The sequence below is a fragment of the Cryptomeria japonica genome, chromosome 11 (assembly GCF_030272615.1).
Source record: "Cryptomeria japonica chromosome 11, Sugi_1.0, whole genome shotgun sequence".
In the NCBI taxonomy this organism is placed as follows: Eukaryota; Viridiplantae; Streptophyta; class Pinopsida; order Cupressales; family Cupressaceae; genus Cryptomeria; species Cryptomeria japonica.
Window position 1 is genome coordinate 40,600,908 of NC_081415.1, and position 24,439 is coordinate 40,625,346.

General features: G+C 36.6%; 1 protein-coding gene across 1 annotated transcript in view; it reads left to right on the forward strand.

Annotated features, from left to right (window-relative positions):
- Positions 1-24,439, forward strand: part of LOC131076799 (alpha-mannosidase) — a 162,077-nt gene that overhangs the window by 42,602 nt on the left and 95,036 nt on the right. Inside the window, exons 18-20 of the mRNA XM_058014130.2 lie at positions 4,526-4,594; positions 5,146-5,217; positions 20,506-20,553. Coding sequence (XP_057870113.2) covers positions 4,526-4,594; positions 5,146-5,217; positions 20,506-20,553 — 189 coding nt within the window. The remainder of the gene's footprint in view (positions 1-4,525; positions 4,595-5,145; positions 5,218-20,505; positions 20,554-24,439) is intronic.

Sequence of the window (24,439 nt, forward strand, 5' to 3'; positions counted from 1 at the left end):
GTTTTGAAACAGGCTTTTTTAAACAATTTAAATTCTATGCTAGGAATTAAATACGATCATGACACTAAAAGTTGGTCGGTTCTTTGGTTAGTTGGTTTGAGCAAATTTTGAAAATGTTGCTCTCTATGTTGCTGACAACAAAAGTTGCAAATGTTATGGGCTTGTGTGATTAAGCGTTTAAATTTTCAATGATCGTGTGCTTGAACAGTTTCGGACCAGGATTCCTAAATTTGCCTAAGTCTGAATTTTTTGGTGAAAGGCCGATTTTGGTTGAATGTTGCTGCGTGGGCGCTAAGTTTTCAAAATTAAATTGAATTTACTCTGCAGACTAAACCTTAGGTCAAGTAACACGATAAATTTTGCACAATTTAAATCATTTGGAGGGTGGAATTTACGACTTACCTAACAGTGAATTGAAGAAGTTTGCTAATTGTTTGACTTTGACGAAAAAGACTTCTCTTGTGCAATTTTGGAATTCTCCTCTTGATTTCAGTTTATATAAGGTGTGATTTTTCGGCCTTCTTTCCCAATCGATTTCTTTGCACACTCAAGATTTTCGGCTAGCTCTCAAAATATGAAGCAAAGCTGAGTTTGCCCTAGCAAGATTCGGTTCTACTGATGAGAATGAGAGAAAACCTACTGACTCTTCCTTGAGCAATTTCAAAATTCTGACCACCAGACTATAAGCAATTTTGGGTCTCTTTTTATCTAAACGCCCCTTTATGAATCTGGGTTACAAAGCTGCCGTATACAATTATGATGAGCCCCGCGTGACTGTGCAAGCCATTACCTTCCTATCTCCAAACTTCGGGCTGTGGGATTTGACCTATTTCTTCATTTTTGGCTTGTTGAAACCGAGTGTGTGAATTTGCATTTCAAACGATATAGCCTTGGATTCGTGTGAATGTGTGTAGAAATGATATCACCTTTCGTTTGGAACTCGGGCAAATTAGAGATTTTGTGTGACTTTGAACCCTAATGATTTTCGCCTTTACCTTTTTGGCTCATTAGCCGATTCTGTGAGATATAGAGCCTTTAATGATTTTCGGGCTTGTAAGTCATCTTGCTAATTTACTCACCTTCGGCGCAAAGCAAGGTTTGTAAGATATGTTTTGAATGACTTTCGGTATTTAGAAGACCCTAGCGCGATTTTAAACTTCAGTCAATTTCGATCTAGAAAGGGATTTCGCAAGCTTCAACTTAAAGAAAATTTCGGCCTCAAAGCCGATTTTGTGTGAATGGCTCTTCTACTTTTTTTGGCTAAAAAGAAACTTTTGCGAGTTTATTTACTTTCGTCCTTGGAGCACCTTTTGCACGATTTGATGACTTTATTCCACGGTCAAAGTGCGAGATTAATATCCTTTAGCCTATTCGGCATTTATCCCGATTTTGAGAGCTTTGGCGTTTTCGGCCTTTTGAGCCTTTTTGCGAGTTTTGGAAGTCTTTGTCATTTTCGGTTTAAAGGGCCATTTCAAAACTTATCTTGCATTTTATCCTTTGGGGCCGATTTTGAGCCTTAATTGTTATTACCTTTTTCGGTTTATGAAGGTGCTTTGGCGAATTTTGTCTCATTTCGGCTTAGGAGGCCGATTTTGAACTTCTGAAGTTTGAATTTTGGCCTTTGGGGCTGATTTTGCCAATTTGAGCTCTCATTTTGGCCTGTTAGGCCGATTTTAGCCTTTAAGTGGCATTTTAACTTGGATTTCGGCCTTACAAAACATTTTTACAACTCGCAATTTGGCCTTTGAGGCCGATTTGTCTTTTTTGTCTCTCAATTTGGCCTTTTAAGCCGAATTTAGCTTTAGAGGCCGAATTTTGAGAGTGGCTTCACATAACTTGCTCACCAGTCACGTTGCCTTGCCCATATTTGCGATTTTACTTTAAGGCTCTTTATTCACCTTCCCTCTGTGAACAGAATTGCGATCAACCTTTAAGGTGCGAATTCTATAGGACTTAGGACTCGGACCTGGCTCAGTCTTGTGTAGGATCACCTCCTTAATGCTTCAACTTCCTCAATGCTGCATCTTCTCTCTGTGAATCTACCAAAATTTCCCTACTCAGGGGCCTCAGCGAGGGCATGACAAAGAAAAATGAAAAGAAAAGGGGGGGACCCTGTCGGCAACAGGGAGTGTGTGCAAGGCACAACACTATGTAGAATTAATATTAGGTTTAAGATGAAATGAAAAATTGAACAGATTATAATACCTCTCACCTGCTAGCTCTAGAGTTAGTTGACCTTCAAATTCATCCTGCTAAAACTTTCCAGTCATTTCTTTGTTGGAAACTTGGAAACGACTACCATAAATTTTTTGAGTCTAGCTACCTATTTGTTGGCCAATGAATCTGTCTTGCATTAGGAGTTCCATTTTCTGAATCTTTGCATGCCACACACTAACAGACAGGTTACTGGTCTTAGTGATGCCTTTGGTTTGTGCTGTGTGGTCATTAAGGGTGCTGTTGCAGATTGGGTTTGAGCAGGTGGCTTTCCCATGTACTAAATCATGGCTTTTAATACTGCATTAGTGTCCCGGGCAAATTGTTCAGTGCTTGTAGGTCTGATTCTTGATATCCAAGTGACCTACATTCATCTCATCCACTTTGGATCACTACTTTATTCTAGTATTTAACTATTCACAACCATTATAGATACTATGCGTTTCTGCTATAATCTTTAGAGTATCAGCAAATATCTTCCATGGGTTATGGATTAACCTCGTGTTGAGAAACTATTACATTGAAACAAGGCACCTCTACATAGAGGTTGTGGGTTTAAAACTGCATGGTATGGACAATGTTTATGACCTGAGATTACTGCATGCAAAAGCAATACATAGCTCCTATCGTGACCAATGATACCAGAAGTACTAGCTCCAACCAAAATGTTTTCCAAAAAAGATAAGAACACTGATTTTAAGTTGACCATATTCATACTATTGTTACAACTAAAATTTAGGTGGTCTAAATAAAGCATCTATTGTCTGATCGGATTATTACACAAACCGTGCACCGTTGCAATGGTGCATGCTCAAAACTTTGTTTCTTTAGCTGTAGCGTAGGATTGTATCATGTCTAGCTTGTATTCAACTGTAGGTTGACCTTAACAATTTAATCATGGCAAATCTTGCACTGCTTTCATCAGCTAGCAGTAACCTCTAGATTCAATGCCATCATCCCACAAATGTGTTCTATTCTAGATTAGCAGGGATGTCTGAAGCATTGAATATGATATTGCTACTATGATTTTATCAAACATTATAAGCCTTGTCATATTCTAAGCAAAGTGTGATACTTATCATGCATGGCCTGAAAAATGATAGAAGGGCATATAATGTACAGTTAATAAATAAAAACGCTAGAAAATTTCTAGCTACTGTGGTCAATGCCAAACATGATCAGATCTAATATACAAATTAGATGCCTCTTTTAATCCTTGCATGTGTGTGTGTGTACTCCTCACCATGGGCAGATTCTCTGAAGGCATCTTTGATGCGCCTTATATTGTATATGATAAAATAAATGGTTACTGAATAAATTTAATCAGAGATAATATAAAATCCTATCCGGACATATTTCAGCAATGTGTGTGCCTGATTAAGAACTTCCTGTTTACCAGCAACGTGTCTAGTTCATCTTACAAATCTGCATTTGCGATATACCAGCATAATTGCTTCGTTTGTGTCTCACAATTTTAAGTGATTAAATGAATTGAATACATCATCTTCGAGCTCAGTAACATTGTTTAAAGTTTAAACTGTATACTAGGTATCTCCTGCCATTTGTAATTTATTATTTTATGAATTGTTTCTCAAATGGTGTGCAGTCATATGCCTAACTCTGGGTCAATTAGTCAGGATCCATACAAAATCACAAAATCTTTTACAGTTACATTCTTTTCAGGCAGGACCCTTTTGTCTCATGCAAACCTTGTTAAGTAAATTACTATATTAAACCTACTATCAATCTTCTCTATGTCACTTTTATGCACAGACATTGAAGCTGAAATATTCCAATACGATATAAGAATGAGAAGAGCTACTAAAATTTTAAGCAGGCATCTTAATATTTATGTGGACACCGCCCCGTGTCCCGCCTTACACGAAAAACTGTAAAACAAGGCACGGCATACCACCAGCTTGATGGCTTCTGAGTCTTAAACAGTTAATGCTAACTTACACGTTTGTTGTGTGCTTCTAGGAAAAATGTATCTTTGACTATTTCAATGTTCTTCCAACAGAAAAAACTGACATATGATCCCAAATTAGTCCTGATGACAAAGTCTTTGTAATCTTATGATGATTTTTCACTTTAATCATTTTATACCAGCAGTTAGGAATTTCTTTTATACTCTATTCTAGAAAACGTTAATCTTACAATGCTTTTAATTTGGGTAATAATGTGATATGATATTTGCAAAAAAACTTTTGTAAGCTTCGTTTGTTCTTGTTATTTATTGAATTTCTCAAAAAGTTTCTAAAGGAAATGCTTATCCAAGCTTTACAGATTACATTTTTGGTTTGGTCCACAGGCTTCTGGTGCTTATGTTTTTCGTCCTAACAGTTCAAGCTGCTTTCATCTTGGGAATACAAGTGAACAGGTCTACAACCGTCTGGCCTTCATTAGTCCCAGGAAAAGAAAATCTAGATTTTATTTCTATATAAGAGCTCTCTCTCTCTACACACACACACACACACACACACACACACATGCATCTCCACACACACACACATATATGCATCTACACACACAGATACGTATAGATACGTATCTGTATGTATCTATATGTATCTGTATGTATCTATATGTATCTGTACGTGTGTGTGTATATATATATACATGTGTATATACATATATATGTATATCTATGTGTGTGTATATATATTCATCTTCATCTTGCTGTTTATTTCAAGGAAAGTTGATCTGAACGTAAAATTGGCCAATGCACCCATTATTTATATATATATACACACACACATTCATCTTGCTGTTTATTTCAAGGAAAGATGATCTGAACATAAAATTGACCAATGCACCCATTTTATTATATCATGTAGACATTCCTTGAAACTTCATAAAATGCTGCCAAAAGGGTGCTTTTTGCCATGCTTATGAGTGATTTTTACTTATAACCAACTGTAAATTGGACAGGCTATCCAGTCGGTTATGCAAGGCGATATTGTGACCGAAATATATCAACAGTTTTCCCCTTGGGTTTCACAGGTTTGTTTCTGGAACGAGTTACCATCCACTTTTCATTGTACTTCGAACATTTGTTAAAGATGTCAAACATGGTGAAAAAGACAATTAATTTGGAGTGTTTATTTTTCTCATTTGAATGGTTTTATTATACAATATATTTCAAAATACTATGCTAGTGTTTGATATTGGCTGCCATATAGTGATCTATGATACTCGTGAAGTTTGATTACGTAGACTGCTATTTATTTTGAGTTTTGTTGTTCAAGCAACTGGAATGACAACTTTTTGTAGCCAAAATAATCAATTTTCTTGATTGTAAAATATTGGACAACTAATTGGATTTTAGCTAGTATTTATAGTTGAACCCATAGAAACATAGGTTGTTGTTTGATGGTGACGTGTGTTGTGAAATTAAGTCACATACTGTGGGCTTGATCTTTTGCTTTTATTATGCTGAAGGCATTCCCTATTTGAACCTGATCGGCTGACTTCGAAAATTGACAACCCAGTTGTGTCGTCTACAACCATTAGATCTTTTCTACTTTTTTTTAACTTTTTCACTCACGTTTTCCAAGAACAACTGAATTTTGCATTTTCATTCACTCTTTACCGCCTCTGTTGGCATCTTTTCTGGGACAAACAACCTTTCGAAGTCATTTCTGTGCCGATTTTCCTTACTGTTTTAGGCTTTTACCTTATGTTTCCATGTGGCTGCTTAAGTCCATTTTCTGCTTAATTTTAAGCAGTTGGAGTGTTCCCATGCAAATTTAAAATTGTTGGGAAAGGATAATTTAGAATCTTTTGCTATTTTAGTGGAGCAGCTACTATTTAAGAATTGAAAATAAGCTGTGGGAAAATAGGGAGGGGGTGGAAATAAGCAGCAACTGCTTATTGCCAAAAATGCCATGTGGCTTCACAAATTTGTTTCCCTCTTTTTTTTTAACATTTTATTTCTATTTTTTCTTGTGCACAAATTATTACTAATATTATTAATACCAATTTTAAGATGTCGCGTAAAAATTAGCAAAAAAAAAAGATACTCGTGGGGCCACTAGCTTCAAAAATATTTCCTAAAACAGTTGAGCAGCGGCTGCTAGCCAAAATAAGCTAAGCAGCCGCATGGGAACATGCCCTTAGCCATCTCATTTTTATCCTCGTTAACAGCATGACACAATTTGCTTTCCCACCACACCATTGGCCTCAGTTCCGTGCAATGTGTTGTATTTATTTTATCTTGTATTAAGCTGGATATTATTTATTGGGCAAAGCCGAAAGCAATTCATTGAATAAAGAGTGGTTTTAATTTTAAAACTTTTTTGACATCTCTCTCTAGAAAAAAGTTATATTAATTTTGACATCTTATGATTTCCATAGATTTTTTTGATGTAACGTATTTCTTATTTTTAGAAGTTCATTAACTATGTTACACTTTTATATAATAAAATATACATAATATTGAATATATAATATTATATCTACAATCAATATTAAATTATATTTACTTTATTTATTATAATGTGTGGAACAATCATATGGATAAAATATAAATAAATATATTATATATTTATTATTTTATATTACATTATATAATATATATATTTTTAACTTAATCTAATACATATTAAATTAATCCATAGTTAAATTTAGATGAATAAATTAGAGATGGGTTAACATATAACAATTAATATAATAAAGCATGCAAATAATCTATAAAACATATATATATATTTCATTTCAATTCTTTTCGTAGCACATTTCAAGTTTATTTCATCAGTGAGAAGTTACTTACACGTGATAGAGACCACAAAGACAAACCAATTATTTAATCCAGAGAAGGAAATGTCAAAAACTTGCTAGAAGAAAAAATAGCCTCATTTGCTTTCTATCTCTCTACCCTATTATCTTTTTACTTCTCACATCTCTCTATTTCCCCCCTCTACCTTTCCCAATCTATCTATCTATCTATATAGCCATCCCTCTCTCTATCTCTTCTCTCTCTCTCTCTCTCTCTCTCTCTCTCTCTCTCTCTCGACCCCTCTATATCTATGTCACTATCTCTTCCTCTCTCTCTATTTATATCTCTCTCTCTCTCTCTCTCTCTCTATTATTTACTCAATCTCTCCATCTCTCTATTATTTACTCAATCTCTAGTATGAAATGTTCAGTATGTTCCAGCCATGAACAAAAAATTGTTATCTATTAGTTAGTTTATTGACAATCTTAACATTCAACTCTATGGAAATAAATGAATTGTGTCTAATGTAAAAGAGGGCAAAGTTATTGCCTTATGAACTGGGTAAGAAGGCTTGTATGAGTTTGTTGATCTCGCTACAACTAGTTTGCATGCCTTAGTTGTCAAAGATAATATAAGTATCTTTTGGCAAAAGATATGGTCATTTAAATCTTCAATCTTTGATCAAACTTAATAGAGCTCATATGGTTCATGGGTTGTCCCATGTATAGGAAAAACAAGATTAGTGTGTTGGGTGTGTGGTTGGAAGGTACAAGGGAAAATCATTTTCTATAGAAATTATATGGTGTACTAAGAGCTTTTGGATCTCATTCATGTCAATCTCTTTAAGCCTTCTTAGAAATCACTCACATCAATGGTTCAAGGTGTTTTCTACTATTGGTGGGTGATTTCTCTAGAAAGATGCAGGCTTACTTCTTAAAGAAGAAATTCGATTGATATGGTGCTTGCTTGAAATTCAAGGCGTTGGTGGAAACACTCATAGGGTGTTGGATCAAGAATTTGTGGCTTGATAATTGGGGGGATTTATCTCTAATCAATTCAAAGAATTTTATGAAAAAGGTATTAAATGGTAGTTAATTGCACCATGCACTCGACAGTAGAATGGAGTGGCTGAAAGGTTATAGAATTATCAAGGAGATTGCATGGTGCATGATGGATAGCAGGAATGCGCCCTATTGGTATTGGGGAAAAGTTATGAACTCAATGGCTTATCTCCTAAACAAAGTCCTTGCAGAATATCACAGTGGAGGAAACCTGGTTTGGTAATAGAGCCGAGTTAACATCATTTTCCTATTGTTGGTTCAGTTACTTACACATTAGTTCTTGAGGAGAAAAGACAAGAAAGATTCCAAAAGTATCAGATGATTTTTATTGGTTATAGTGAACAATCTAAGACAGACAACCCTATTTAATTTCTACTAATAAAGTCATTGTTAGTTGAGACGTTGATGTAAAAGAGCCAGAGCCATAATTTTTGGGTGTTATAGGAGGTTAGTGAAGTTGTTGAATCTAGTATTCATATCTTTGAAATATGAACACTTCAATTCATCGAGTTAGCCTCTTCGTTAACCTTTGGCTAGCTTTTCTACTTGTCTATTATAAACACATGAGTAAAGGTGTTTACACTCCTGCTGAGGCTATAGTTGAGCTCTTATCTTTGTAGCATTCACATAAAGGCACATTAGAGACCTAAGTGGTATTATTCCACTTTGGGAGGTGTATACGAGGATGAACTTCCTCAATTAGGTGAACTACCTTAGTGAAAGGGAAAATAAATTACTGGTTCCACTATTGAGCGTTTTCATTTGTTCATTTTGCATATCTTTCTCAGGTGCTTGTTGTCACAAAGTTGCTTGCATAGATATTTCTTCTCATTTCTGAAAATTTGAGGAACCATATTGTAATTTAATGGCTAAATCTCTAGATTCTTCTTGTTTATCATTAAGAGGATATTAGAGTAAATATCAGAATAATGACACAATAAAGTTTTCTATATACAATGACATTCGATGGCTTTGGAAAATAGACAAATAGAAAAAGTAAAAAAGAAATGTTGTATACATGATAAGGAGGTTGCTAGGAATCATGCACACCTTGGTGAAGTATAGACAATATTTGGTTTGTGGAAAATTTTTGGTCAAGAAAAAGCACAATATTCTTAAGTTCTTTGTTAATAAAAATACTTAAATGATAGACAACAGAAGTGGGTAAGAAAGCTACAAACATGTAATTTTGATATTGAATAAGTGAAAGTCAAGCATAATGTAGTTGTTGTTGCATTATCCAGAATGCTCATTTTTTGTTCCATTTTTGATGTTTTTTTTGATCGAATCACCCTCATCATAACTAAATATGCCAAGAATGATTTTGCTTCTAATTTGTTGGATGAGAGGGTACATGATGATAGTTTAAAAGTAATGGGAGATCTCATCCTATGTAAAGATAGAATATATTTGATTCTAGAATCAAAGATGAGGGAAAAGGTCTTGATAGCCATACATGATGCTTCATTAGATGGACATTCACAATATTTCAAGACATATAGATAGATCTAAGAGTGATCTTCTAGAAATGAATGAAGAAGGATGTGCTCAAATGCATTAAGGAATATTCTAGATGTTAGTAGAATAAGGCAGAGCAAGTCTACTCCAACTACTACCTAATTTGACGCAAAAGTGGGAAAGCATCTCCATGGATATCATCATGGGGTTATCTAAGGTGAATGGTAAAGATTGCATCTATGAGGTAGTTGATAGACTTATGCAATATGCACATTTTTATGCTATTTATTTAAAATTTAAAGCTCCCCAAGTTGCTGATTTATTTCTCAAGGAGGTATTTAAATTGCATGGGTTTCCCAAGAATATTGTTAGTGATAGGGATAGTAGGTTTCTAAGTCATTTATGGTAAGAATTATCTTGCTTGGAAGAGATAGAGCTTACTCCTAGTACAAGTTACCACTCCCAAATAGATGGGCAAATTGAGATTTTCAAAAAATGGATTGAGGAATATCTAAGAAATTGTGTTAGGGTAGTGTTGTGACCATTTCACACATTGCCCCATTAGGATGGGGACCCCCTCTTTTTTCTTAGGTTTTGCTTTTTCTTTAGCTAGGTTTTCTCTCTGCTTGCTAGGTTTTGAGTGAGTGAGTGGTCGCCTGGGCTGGGTAGGTTAGGGTTTCTCTCCAAGAGCCCGTCTTAGGGTTTCTTTCAAAGCTGAGTAAAGTCTGGATTTGGGAGGTCATAGGTTGTCTACCTTGAACCCTAGGGTTGTCGCAAGAGGTGTTTTACCTTTCAGGGGAATGAAGATGGATAGATTGGTTGAAATAGATGATAGGTCTCAGGTCAGGGTAGGTCTGGAATGTTGGGTTTCTTGTTAGAGTCTTGTTTTCCTCCAGGTCAGAGCCTATTAAGCAGAGTCAGTGGCCAAGGGGAGATTCAGGAGGTGATTTCAGGGAGTAATGAGCAAAATCACTTGATGATGATTGAAGAGGTCTTGGAAAGTTATATCCAAGGCAAGGAAAGGAGGTTTGAGGTGTAAAATGAACCAAAACCATGAATTTCGCTCCCGACCCTTCCAAAGGGTCCAGGGCGAAATTCATGTTTCCTCTGCTCTGCTCCTTGTCTTGACCAAGTTCGAAACTTCTACTGCACGGTGTTGGAGACTGGAATGCATTTTTGCCTTAGGAAGAAGGTTTGAAGCAACAAAATGACGAAAGTTAGCCTGGAAGAGGAAATTCGCTCCTGACCCTTCCAAAGGGTCTAGAGCAAAATCCTCACCCGACCCTCAATTTTGGCCTAAGACATGGAGAATGAAGATTTTTGAGCTAACTGAATGGCAAGATGACATAAGGGTGATAAGGAGAGTCGACTTAACCAAGTTTGAAGTAAGTTGAGAAGGAAAGAGGTGTGAATTTAACCTAATTGGATGAATTTCGCTCCTGACCCTTCCAAAGGGTCTAGAGCGAAATTCCAAGTAGACACCTTTTTTTTCTCCTGGTTTACTCAAGAAGTCTTGAGGTCAAGGTTTTTTTTGCCTAAGAAGTGATTGAAAGCATTAAATGATGAAGATTTTGACCTAAGGCATGGATTTCACTCCTGACCCTTCCAAAGGGTCCAAAGCGAAATCTACCTTTTTCTCCACTTTGCTCAAGGATATGACCAAAATTGTAGACTTTTGAGGCATAGATGAGAGGGTTTTGATGTATGTTTTCCTTGGAGAGGAAGTTTTAGACCTTGGGATGATGAAAATCAACCCAAAAGAAGAATTTCGCTCCTGACCCTTCCAAAGGGTCCAGAGCGAAATCTTCCATTTTGCCTTCCTTTGGCCTTAAAAACCTAGTTGGACCTTGCCTAGACCCAGTTGGACGGAGGATTGTCTTGATTGCGATAGAAGGAAGTTGAATTGATCAAGTTTGGACGAGAATGAGATGAAAGGAAGTGAGAAACTAGCCAAAAGTGAGGATTTCGCTCCTGACCCTTCCAAAGGGTCCAGAGCGAAAATCCTTATGCACCTCAATTTCTTCTTTGTCCAAACCAATTTCCTAGTTTCTAAGGCATGTTTGGAGGTGTTTTTGAATGTTCTAGCCTTAGGGAGTGAGTAAAGGTGGAAAAGATGAAGGATTCTAGCCTAAAAGGTGAATTTCGCTCCTGACCCTTCCAAAGGGTCCAGAGCGAAATTCTTGAAAACACTCATTTTTCCCTTAGCCAAAGTGAGGATCTTGGTGGAGATGCAAGAAGAAGGATCTATGTTTGCCTCCCAAAGAGGATTAGAGTTTGAAAAATCAAGAATCAAGCTCAAAACATGGTTTTCGCTCCTGACCCTTCCGAAGGGTCCAAAGCGAAAATCCTTATAGCTTTTATTTTCTTCCTTGTTTTGGCTAGGCGTTGGCATGTTGGGGAGTGAATTGGTATGTTCTTGCCTTGAGAGGGAGTTGGATGCTTTGAAAGATGAAGATTTTGCCCAAAGTATGAATTTCGCTCCTGACCCTTCCAAAGGGTCTAGAGCGAAATTCATTATAAACCTCATTTGCTCCCTTGTTTGGGCTTCAAACCTTGTTCCTTAGGTGGAGAATGATCTATGTTTGCCTCCCAGAGAAGATTGAAGTTGGAAAAATGAACAATCAAGCCTAGAACATGATTTTCGCTCCTGACCCTTCCAAAGGGTCCAGAGCAAAAATCTACCTAGAACTCATTTCCTTCTTTGTTTGACCAAGTTTTGATATCCAAGGCATGTTGAAAGGAAGAATGGACATGTTGTTGCCTCTGGGAATGTTTGAAAGCGATAAAAGGTAGAGATTTTGTCCTAGAAATGGAAATTCGCTCTTGACCCTTCCAAAGGATCTAGGGCGAAATTTCACTAAAACCACCTTTTTTCCCAATTTTATGCCAAGGCAATTGCAAACTAAAGTAAATTGAGATGGGAGGGGTCCTTAGGAATGACTTCAAGTTGCTAGTGATCCATGAATTTGAAGGAATTGAGCAAAACCAAGATTTTCTCTCCTGACCCTTCCAAAGGGTCTAGAGCGAAAATTCTACAATCATCTACTTTCCTTGCAAGACAAGTCAAACCTTGAGTTTTTATAGCGTAAATGAGTGAGAAGTGTTTTCTTGCCTTTTGAGGTTGATTCAAGTTGAAAGGATGGAGGAAGAAGCCTAAAACAAGATTTTTGCTCCTGACCCTTCCAAAGGGTCCAGAGCGAAAACCCTAAAAACCACCTTTTTCTCCAAAATTTGCATGAAGTCAGGCCTAGACAAGGGTGAGAGAAACCATTTGGATTGCCTTGGAAGGACTTTTGATCACCAAAAATGCAAATTTTGAGCTAAAAGGTGAATTTCGCTCCTAACCCTTCCAAAGGGTCCAGAGCGAAATTCTGGATAGGTCTTGTCCCTGGCTAGGTTTTTGAGCTAATTTTCCTTTTTAAGCCTTGTGAGGATCAAATAAATGTTGCGAAGTTGAGAAGTGGATTCAAAATGAGGGAGTCTAGATGAGTTGAAGTGAAGAAAATGAAATTGAGTGTGAATAAGCAAGGAAAAGGTGAATTTCGCTCCTGACCCTTCCAAAGGGTCCAGAGCGAAATTCTTCAAAACCACTATTTCCCCCTTGTGTCAAGATAGGATTTTGATCCCTAGGACATGAAAAGATTGGAGCGAGGTTATTTAAGCCTTGCAAGATAAGTTGAAAGTGAAGGAGATGGAAAATTAAGCCTAAAAGGTGAATTTTGCTCCTGACCCTTCCAAAGGATCCAGAGCGAAATTCACAAAATGTCATGTTTTCCTCCAAGATAATGTTGAGCCAAGTTAGTGATCAAGGTGAATGGACCTTAGAGTTTGCCTTAGAAGAGATTGTCAATGAAACAAAGGTGAGTTTTGACCTAAAGAAGGAATTTCGCTCCTGACCCTTCCAAGGGGTCTAGAGCGAAATTCTTATCATCACCTAATTTGCCCATGGTGGAAGCTAAAAATTTGGATCCCTAGGCTTTGTTAAACTAAAGCTAGCATATGCTCACCTTTAAGAGGAATTTGGAGTAAAAATGAGGCAATTGAGGCAAAATCAAGGAAATCGCTTCTGACCCTTCCAAAGGGTCCAGGGCAAAATCCTTGGAGATGCCTATTCTTCACCTTGTTTGGACTAAGACAAAGGCAAGTTGCAAAGAAATGATGACAAGGTTGTAAAGATATTGATGAATGGAGTAAATATAACTAAGTGAGATAGTTAAACAAGCCTCCTTGGAGTGATCTAAACCTCTCTCATATCATGGACATTCTAGTGACTATGAAAAGCATCTCCTTGATTTACCTTGTCTCTTTAAATAATTCACAAGCGAAATTCTTCAAGGCACATTTTTCCTATTTCAAATCATTCGCTAAGCCTTATCTTTGATAAATAATGCAAATATACCTTGATTAAGCAATTCCTAAGATTGGCAAAATCAACCTAAAATCAACCTTTAGGCTTTGAAATTATCCTAAAATTAAAAAATCCACACTTTGGCACTTAAAACATTTTATTTTTGCTTTATAATCAAGTCGGCCAGCTTGTAGAGGGGTTTTTATTTTATTTATTTATGCACTAATCAAGTCGGCCTATTGGCAAAATGAGGTGAGCGCCCTATAAAGGAGAGGTGTGTTCTAAAATCATTAATCAATCATTCATTTTCTCCTATGCGAATTTGGAAGAGCAGAGCTAAAGGTGCGAATTCCAACAGACTTGGGCGAATTTTTTGATTAAAGAAAACTGGTTAAGGCGAATTTCTTGCTTGAAGGCTGATTAGAGGCTGGCTGGAAGCTCATTGGAGGTTAAGTCATCAAAGGGAAGGACCTGAAATTCAGATCAAAGACCTCTTATCCAGCAAATTTCCATTTTCCTTTATCCATTTATTCAAGGTTGATAGCTAAAAATCAAGGAGGAGGTACGTATAATCAGATTTTTGAAGGCATGTTGAAGATTTGATTTAATTTTCTATATCAATCCTTTGTAAGATTAAGTCTTGCATAATCTGATTTAATTTATAAGTAATATCAATTTGGAAATTCATAATTCTAAGGATTTATCACATTGTTTTCAAATTGTAATCTATTTATTTCCTTGAAAGGTCTCAAATCTCCTATTTTAAGATATCATGCTCAAACCTAACTTAAGCGTTTCTTGCAGGTATCAAATGACGACCCCCAAAGCCAGTGGATCCACTACCCGATAGGCTCTCATCAAAGAGGATCAAAAGAACGATGAATTGGAGACCAGGATCGTGTCCAAGTGGAGCAATATTGGAGACACCAATCTAGGGAACTTCAATGTGAAGAAGTTTCAGGAAGCGCCCTACGTCGGCAAGTCGTCGCTTGTTGCCAAGAGGATAATTGAGAGTGGCATCATCAAGGCCGCAGGTTTCCCTCCTGCAGTCAAGTGTCACGAGTTGATGATTGAATGTGCTCGACACTATGATTCATATTCAGGACGATCGTAGCTGAGGATGGAACTGTCTTAGCCTACCTTTCAGAGGAAGCTATAAGTGAAGCTTTTCATCTCCCGGAGCAGAGAGACATGATCTACAAAAGTTTGGAAGGAGCTAAGTCCATCTACGAGGATGATCCTGATTCCTGTCTGAACTTCATCAACAAGAATTGGTTACTCAAGAGTAGACCTCGCTTGAACAAGATTCCCAATACGCCGCACAGAATTGATTTCCAAGAAGAATTCAAAGACTCGATAACCATGCTCAATTGGGTTACTGGTGCCTCTCAAGCCTTCTTCTTCGACAAATGGATGTTCTTCTTCATACAAGTGATTGTCCAAGGAAAAGGAAAGCTCAATTGAGCTAGAATCATTAGTAATAACTTGGACGTACAGTTGAGGAGGCTAGCCCCTACCAAGTCATTTCACATGAGTTCATATGTTATATATTCCTTAGTCAGAAGTTTTGAGTATGCAGGGCTACCACATAGAGGAGTTGTTGGAAGATGACCTGGAGAAATAAGAGTTTGTGATGCTTATGTTCAACTACATCATCCGCCAAGGAATGACTACAAGCTAATCAATGACACCTTCATGATGTATATCACTAGGACATTGCAAGGAGGGATTCATCACCGATCGTCTCCGGAGGCACAAGAACTTGTGAAGAAGCATGGGGCATGGTTCATTCAGTTTCCAAAATTCACCTATATCAGGGTCCATGGATGCCCTTCACCTCCCTATATGTTGCCAAGGTATCCTACAGATAGGATAATATTACTTGAGGTGACCAGACAGTTGGCAGCCTATGCTAGAGCATCGAGACATAAGCATGGAAATGGAATCCCTATACCCATTCTACTAGGGAATTCAATTGAAGTATGTCCTAATTCTCAAGCTGCGGAGGATGCAGAAAAGGAGTTATCTCTATATTCGTTCACATCCTTTGCCTCAAGGGAGAATTTTGACCCTCATGGTCACATGGAAGAGACAGTCGGGAAGAAATACAAGCATGAGTTTCAAGTAGAGGACTTCTGGATGAATATTCAGGATGATATAGAGGTGAAAAGAAAGATGCATTCTAGATTACCCTGGGATCTCATCAGGAAATGTAAGGTTTATAGAGTAGCCGATCAAGCCCAGGACAGTGGTAGATATCTCCAATCTTCCTATGAGAAGGAGGATAAAGAGGTGAAGGTAGATTGGAACGAGCCCGAAGTTGCAGACTTAAGAGCATTGATGGATCCCGTTTTAACTTGCACTCGCAGATGGGTGGACGTACAACATCAAAAGTTGAAAGAGCAGAATGTATCTATGACATTCACCCTAGAAACAAGAACAAAGGAAGGAGAAGCAAGTGTGAGTGAGAATGCTTCTCATTCCAAGGGATCGAAGAGAAAGGAAGGACTTGAGAAGAGAGAACCTTCTTAGAAGAAGCAAAAAGTAAATCCTGATCGTCCACTGAGTACATCTTCTAGGCATGAAAAAGAAACAAGTCAAAGAGAAGATCAAAGACAGATAGTGTATGAGATTGATGAGTCTATGGAATCCATGGTGCAGAATGATAAACAAGGTAAAGGACAAACACCTCAGCATTCATCAAGTCAATCTCTCTAGGTTGGGGCTAATGAGCAACAAGAAGGAAGGAATGATGATGATGCAACATCCCCCTTTAGAGAAGATAGACCTCTGCCTAAGGAAATACAAGTGAGGGAAGGAAAGTCTTCTATTCCAGATTGGCTAAAAGAAAGACTGACAAGGGTAGTTGTGGTTGAAGAGGAAGAACAAGTGTTCGACTTGGAAAGTCTCATAGGAAATTCCCATGAAGAGGTCGAAAAGAGAAAGGCTATGGAGATGTCAAAGGTAATTAGAGATGAAGCAGGATCCAGAAAGGTACAGATAGCTACACCAGTGGTAGACAAGTATGAGGATGAGATTCTAACAGAGGAATATGATCTAGAGACTTTTGATCTTGGTCCACTTACCTCCGAACAAGCTATGGAAGAAGCAACTGATTTAGTGAGAGCACTTAATGACAAACTCGAGGAAGAAATGGAAAAGAATAAGAAGCTAGAAAGAGAGGTTAGTGCTTGGAGAAATTACTTTAGTCATCTTAGTCAGCCATTGAGACGACAAGATCCAGCAATGTCACCTTTGCAGGCACTTCCTCTTGAATTGGTAAATGAGGCAGAAAGGATGAAGAACTTAGCCCAACTCATGAATTCTTGGATTGATGAATCTTCCAAGGTCGCCATTGAATTTGCAACAAGGATGATGAAGACAGTCCATCAGGCTATCCAGGTTCTTGAGATCATTCATAATCTATTGATAACTGTGGATGCATTTGCTCACACTAGAGATGTTGTCATACCGGTCTTGCAAGTGATAAGAAGGACATCGAGACAGATTCTAGCACAAGAGAAGATAATGGATGGAGAAGCCCATAGCCTTTTGCAATGGTCAACTTTGCTCCAGATGAAGGAAGTTCTTTTCGAAGATATCAATACCAGATGCAGCTGAGTTGAAGACACCATCCACCCTATTCAAGACAAGGTGTTTGATGTGTTGTGTACGATCCTTGACAAAAGGATTGAGATCGAGACAGATGTGGATGTCCAAGAGTTGGAAGATAGGATCAGGATCATTTTTTTGCAAGGAAGAGTACTTGGTCACAGAGGAGCAACGAGGTCGGATGTATGCTACTATGTTCCTGATTGAGAAAACAAAAGAGCTAGAACCTGGATGGGAGACGACTCTTCTCACTGCTTTTGATCAAGTCCTCCACCTGGAAGAACGAATGAAGAATCTTCATGAGATTCCAATTGCTGAGATTGAGTGGATTACGTCCAGATTCATTGAATATGCTAGAAAAGAGCATAGGAAAGGGAATAAAGTTCTAGATGAAAAGTTGTTATAAAATGATGTGGCAACTTTATTCCCATTGGACTATGTTTCCTCGTTATTTGTGCCAATTCCTATTGGCTATGGATTGATAATGTTTATCTAAATGGGGACTTTTTTGTAACAAACCCTAATTAGGGTTTAGGTGTCAGAATCTCAGCCGTTGATCTTCTTTTGATCCAGGCCGTTCATTGTTATTGAGAATGCTATATGAGCCCTCACTCATTTCATTTCAAAGAGTTGGAGAGAGAGTTAGAATTAAAAAAGAGAAATAAGTTTAATATTGTTAGCAGCAGAGAAATAAGTAGTGAAGAGAGAAAGTTGAACAATTGTTGTTTTAATTGGCTATGAGATCAATGAAATATTGAAGTTATGGTGTTTTATTGCAATCCTTGTGGCTATTTTCATGGTTGTTTATCTTCTTGAATCACTCTTAGTAGAGATAGCATTTAAGTTTTAGGATTGAAGGACGAATGTTGTGCTTGATTTTCGGTAAAACTCATAATCCAAACCACTGGCTCCTTACTGATTGTAAGCTCTGTGTGGTCAACTGGAGGCATTAAGATTGTTTGAAAGTTCAATCATTGTTGTGGTATTGATATGTATCTAATTGATAGTATCTATCCCATTGATGATTTGAAAACCATTGAATCCCCTTAGAAGATCGCACCAATTCCAGTGGAGTTGTAATCTTTGGCAATACTGAAATTGGTAGAGTTTTATCAAGACCAGTCCTCATTGAGTTGTTCTTTAGGATTAGTTTAAATATCACCTCCTTAAAATCTTCATCTTTTGATCTTTTTGAAACATCAGTTAGTATTAAGAGAATCCTGTTTCCTCATTAGAAAAGTAGTTGTACGAACAATCTTTCCTTGAAAGTACGTAAGGTCCCTTGTAAAACAGCAAACACAACGACCACTGGTGCTTATCCACGAGTAGAGATCCTACATAACAGAACCTTGAAGTTCCTCCGATTGATCCTTCTGCGATATCTTCAGCATTCGGGAACTTTACTCAAGAGAGGATAAGATACCTCTTGGTATTTTATTTTGTGTTTGGTCGTGTACAAAAGACACATCAACATGTAGCAAACAACTTGGGTAAAGTGGTTGCGTTTGTGAGAACACTTTTATAACACCTGCCACCATATGTGCATAGGTATGTCTTGTTTTATGGCTTTATATGGATATAATGCTTTAACATTTGTGGATTTGGTAATCACCAAAAATAGGGTGTTTGAAGCTACAAGTATGATCAAGCGAAGTCAAGAGGTACTGCGATATCTTAAGGATTATCTTGAACATGCCTAGAATAAACCAAAGGGCTATGTGGACCAATGATGCACAAAATTAGTATTTGAAGTTGGGGACATGGTCTGTTTGACGCTTTAGCTATGTAGGCAATCTTCTTTGTAAAAAAAAGAGCAAAAAAGTTGAAGCCAAGATATTATTGTCTTTATCAAATCATAAGGAAGGTAGGAGAAGTAGCTTATGAGTTATAACTACTAGAGAATAGGAGAGTTCACAATGTCTTCTATGTTTTTTGCCTCAAAAGGGCAGTATATTGCACTTTCCAAAGGTTTGCCATCTTAGAATGATGAAGGAAAACTCATTTTGATACTAGAAGCTATCATGGGACACTCAAAGGAGAAATTGAGGAACCAAACCATTAGACACATTGAATTAATTATGACCTTGACTAATTATCAGATGTAAATACTAAGTATTTGATTTTGAGTTGGCAAGGTTCAAGGCTCAAATACTAGCCCATACTTATTATGAAACGTGAGTTTGAGCTTGATTGCAATGATATCATCCAACAAAGGATATGCACTAATTGCTAGAGGTAGGTGATCTTGATGCTGTAGGGACTATATAAAATCATGGGGAGCACCCCACGCCCGTGAATGGTAAATTCCTAATAGTCACACCTCTAAATATACTGCAAGAGGTTTGCCCTATCTGTCCAGCCTTGTAACATACAATTCTGACTACACTTTTATGTAAAATTTCAAAATTAACTGCAATTTTTATTGTTCTTGTTGTTTCGAACATGATGTAATATTGGCCAAAGTAATAAGAAATCTTGTGCATAGATTCCAAGGAAGTAATTACTGAAATTTCAAAGAAAATTGAGAAAATATGTATTATTTAAATGATGTGAAGAAAAACTAGAGCATGCTAATAATCCTTTTTACTTTTAGTCCATGGGCTTTTCTCGGTTTGTGAAACTAATTAGATATTTATAGTGCCTTCACATTTTGATTGTTTGATCCTAAAGAATCATAAGTTACAACTACTAGCAATTCTAACATGGTACATGGTACCTTGTTTTTAATTAACTTTAAATTTGGAGAAAGAAAATAACCAGATTGCTCTTAATCGACAGTCCCTGTAATTGTTGGATGTGGCTACTAAATGGTACATTCTTTATAACAAAATAAATAGAATATTTTGCCATTATCTCATTTCTAATTTGAAAATGATATTTGAAGTTGCATTGCATACATAGGTTTCAGTTCCTTCAACTCATCATATTTTATCGATGCCTAAATGTTGAATGATGCCTAAATATTGAATGTTTAGCAGGTTGATAGAAACACATGCACATGTACATGTACTCACAGTTCTGTAATTATTATTTTTTAAATATTTGAGGGAAGGTAGTAGGAAAAGTCCTGATAAATTGAATTGAAATTCAACCAGGTAGTTCGCTTGTACAAAAATGCAGACGATGTCGAAATTGATTTCCTGGTATGTTCATTGTGCATTTCTCTATTTGATTTGTGCATACACTTTGATATGGTAAAAATGAAGTTCATCTTTGTATTAGTTTGGATTGGCTCCATAATTTGTATAGGTTGGTTGATTACTAGCTGTGTGACAAATGACCCGTGTTAATGATGTGCGAACATGTTTCATTTCTTGATTATGGTTGGTACCATTATGCTGTTTTTAGACAGTTATCCAACTGATGCATCAATTAGTTGAATTTTTCTGTACATGGCCAAGGCTACAATATTGTTGGGGAGCTCTCTTTTGACTTTCCTCCCTATTATTACTAACGTACTACTATAGCTATTTATATAACATTTCTTATCTGAGTAATAATATAAATGGCAAGTACTATGTCTATTATATTATTTATTTGATTGAACCATTAATTATAAAAGATTAACACTTAAATGGGACATGCCTTATGGAAGGTGCCCTGTCATCTGGATATTTATATCTGTCATATGTATTCTTCATTTCATAAGCTATTCTATATTTTTATTTCTGTATATATTTAACATGCAGTTTCTTACAATTTTTCTTATGACTTGTGGTCTCTAGATTTGTTGTAGTTTTTGACAGGAGATTGAAATTAGAAACTTCACCACTCAGACTCTTAGCATCAGTATCATTAGGAAGCCTATAAATCCCTATTTGTATAGGAAAATTAGCTCCCAACTTATGCCTTTTCTTGCAATAATTAGTAGCAGTCGATAAATTCTTACAAAATTCTGTCCAAACAATCTGATTGCTTGGATATCAAGGTAGCTTGTACAGATAGGAATTAAAACTGCATACCTCAATATAAGTGAAGGTGGGAAATTGGAAATACCAATCAACTCACTTGTGAATAACCATTCTAGCATTGTCAGAAATATGAACATAGTTCTCCATCCTAAATCTTTGATAGTTAACAATAGAAAAGCATCATTCACCTTTTTGTAAACTTTATCCAATTTGTTGAATGCTTTTGGGCTTGTACCAACTAGTATACCAAATATGACATCATGGGAAAAGATTAGATCTTGGAAAAATTTACAGGGTATGAATGCAATTATTGATAAGAGAACTCCAATCAATGTGTCTTTCCCTTTGTATGTTAGGTTTTTTAGATAGAATATCAAATTTTGAAAGTCCATGATTCAACTTGCCTTGTCGTTCTATTTAGCAATGTGACTTACTAAACTGAGCTCCTCTTTAAAATCCTTTCAGCACAAGTAGTTAGGCAATTGTGAAAATCCTTTGGATTCAATCATCTTTTTTTTGACAATCTTCTTTTGATGTTTATCAAGTTATTATTGTATCGTTCTTTGCATTCCTTTAAGTCAATCAACAGAGTCTCTTTGAAAGGTTGCAAATCCAAGATCAAATCAAATAGTATCCAAATTCAAGTTGCATATAACCCAATTATTTGAAAGCATGATCTGTGTAGAGTACCCAAGTACTCCCAAACCAAAAACCCTGTGCCTATTGATGAATGAATTCTGAAATTTTGTTTTGTTTTCTAATTTTTGTACTTTTTTTTTTGGTGTTTTTGGGAATATAATCGCAAACCAAACAAATGCTGGAAATGAAATGCTCATCAAGAAATAATAAGGACAAAGCTGCAATTAAAAGAACTTTATTTATTCTTCCTTCTGAAACTTATACATTAACATGCATAACCGGAGATTAAGTGATGATATTTTATTGCAAAATCTGGAATTGCAGGCAGCTGTAGCAAATCTGATCAGAAGTTCTTCCTGCAGCAAACAATTATTCATCCTCCTCAAAAATCACACCAAATACTTTCAATGAATTGGGTGCCAACCTTGATGAGGAATTGAACCCAAAAAGCTAGGCGATTTGCCTAGAATGAACACACCTAGGGCAGAAGATGGTACGGCTGGAAATAAGAAGGCTGTATGGCCTGAAATTAATGTGCCCAGCGATGAATGAACACAGCCCTACAAGTATTCTGCTCTTCACCATAAATCTGCTTAAAACCCTCGATTAATCTTTCTCCATTTTGCACAAATATGACCTTTGAGTGAAGCCACTCTGATTGCTACCTTCAATGGATATTTCACCACCTCAGAATGGCTGCAACACTGAAGAGTTAACGTTCTCCAATGGCTGAAAGTGCTGTAAACCCTTGGTTTCTTCCCACCGCTCATGAATGAAGAGATACAAATACTCAATAATGAGAAATTCGACCTTCTCTTGGCAATTTATATATTTCTCTTGGAGGAGGTCAATTTCCCTCTAAAAAGCATCTTGTAAAACACTTAATAACATTACATGTTTACACTTTAATAACAATTAATATCCCCCTCGGTCTAGGCACCCAAATAATTAATTAACATGGCCCCCTTTTAATGATGACTTGACCCCTCAACTTAAAGTGCAAATATAACATTATTTATAACAAAGTATTAATTATTATTAAAGTCACCTTTAATAATAATCATTTAATAATAATCAACATTATCACTTAGGCCCATATTCATATTTCTTCAAGCCAACTGAGAAATGAAAGTGACACCGCCAAACTTAATACATCCAGGTGCCCTGCTACAAATAGTAACTCTGGACTCTCATGACCCCAAGGACTTACTATAAATAGAAAGTGTGTGAAACTGAGCCCTGCACCACCAAACAAAGGCCAAAACTGAATCCATTGAACTCTGGGGAAGAAATAAACCATTCAATGACTAGGTCTCTGCTGCAAGGGACCCTCTATCCAATCCCATCAGCCTACGTGGGTCAACTGATAGGCTAATCCAGCTGAAAACTGAAGTCTAGCTAGAAGGGGACATTCTGATCCGCCTGGTACTTGATTTGTAATATTGAGTGTATGTTATTACCAATTCTGGAAATTGAAAAGTGAGTGGAAATGGAGTTGTTTGAATTAATCTGTTGTTAACCAATTACTAGACAAGTCATTTCCTACTTTTAGTTTTTCTTTGATCTTTAAAACAACAATATTAATGTTGTAATGTGTAATGTCCCATGTAGGAACACTTGTAGAATACGAATTAGATTTGCAATATAATTGATAAATGAACAATCTCTAGATAAATGATAAGAAAAAAATATTATAATGATCCTTTTGTTATAAAAGAAAGTCTGATATAAAGCCTGATTTGTTGAAAAGAAGGAATCAGATTAGCCTGCTTGAGATAATTTATCATATAGGAAACTTATTGAATAATAGTATTAAGCATATTCCTTTTTTAAGTTGCTTGAATATGTGTCATGTTCCCTCCTTGATCGTTATATATATATCTTAAATGAAGCAACTATTATTATTAATTAATATAATAATTACCAACGAATGATTATTTGAAATTTATCTATTTATTAATTATTATTATTATTTTTTTTGATCGGTAAAAGGCCGGGGCTTGAGAATTTTTTTTATTAATTTTAAAAAAGATTACATACTCCATTCAGTGTGGGCACCGGTAGGAAAGAATGGAGGAAGAAAACCTCTGGTTTCGCCCAGATCTCTTATGGGATCAGAATCTAATGATACATAGAGTAGAAAAGAAAGAAAAAGGAACAGAGGCAGATACAAATGCTCTCGGGTTGAACCCAGCCGACTAAGCTATATGCCCAAGCTACAAGAAGCGGAATTCTGAGATAGCTGCATGATCCACAAAATAACTGCTATGCCCGTAATGGCCTGGATCTTAATCTTTAGAAGCATGATGCCAGTGATCTGCAGAAGGTCTATCAGCCAGGATCAATAACATAGAGTAAACTGTAAAACTGTGATTAAGAGAGCACTATCAAGAAGACTCCCTGAAAGAGTATTAAAACCCCAGGTTGTCCAGAGGACAGGCCCTGCTAGACAAATCATAACAAAACCTGCATAAAATCT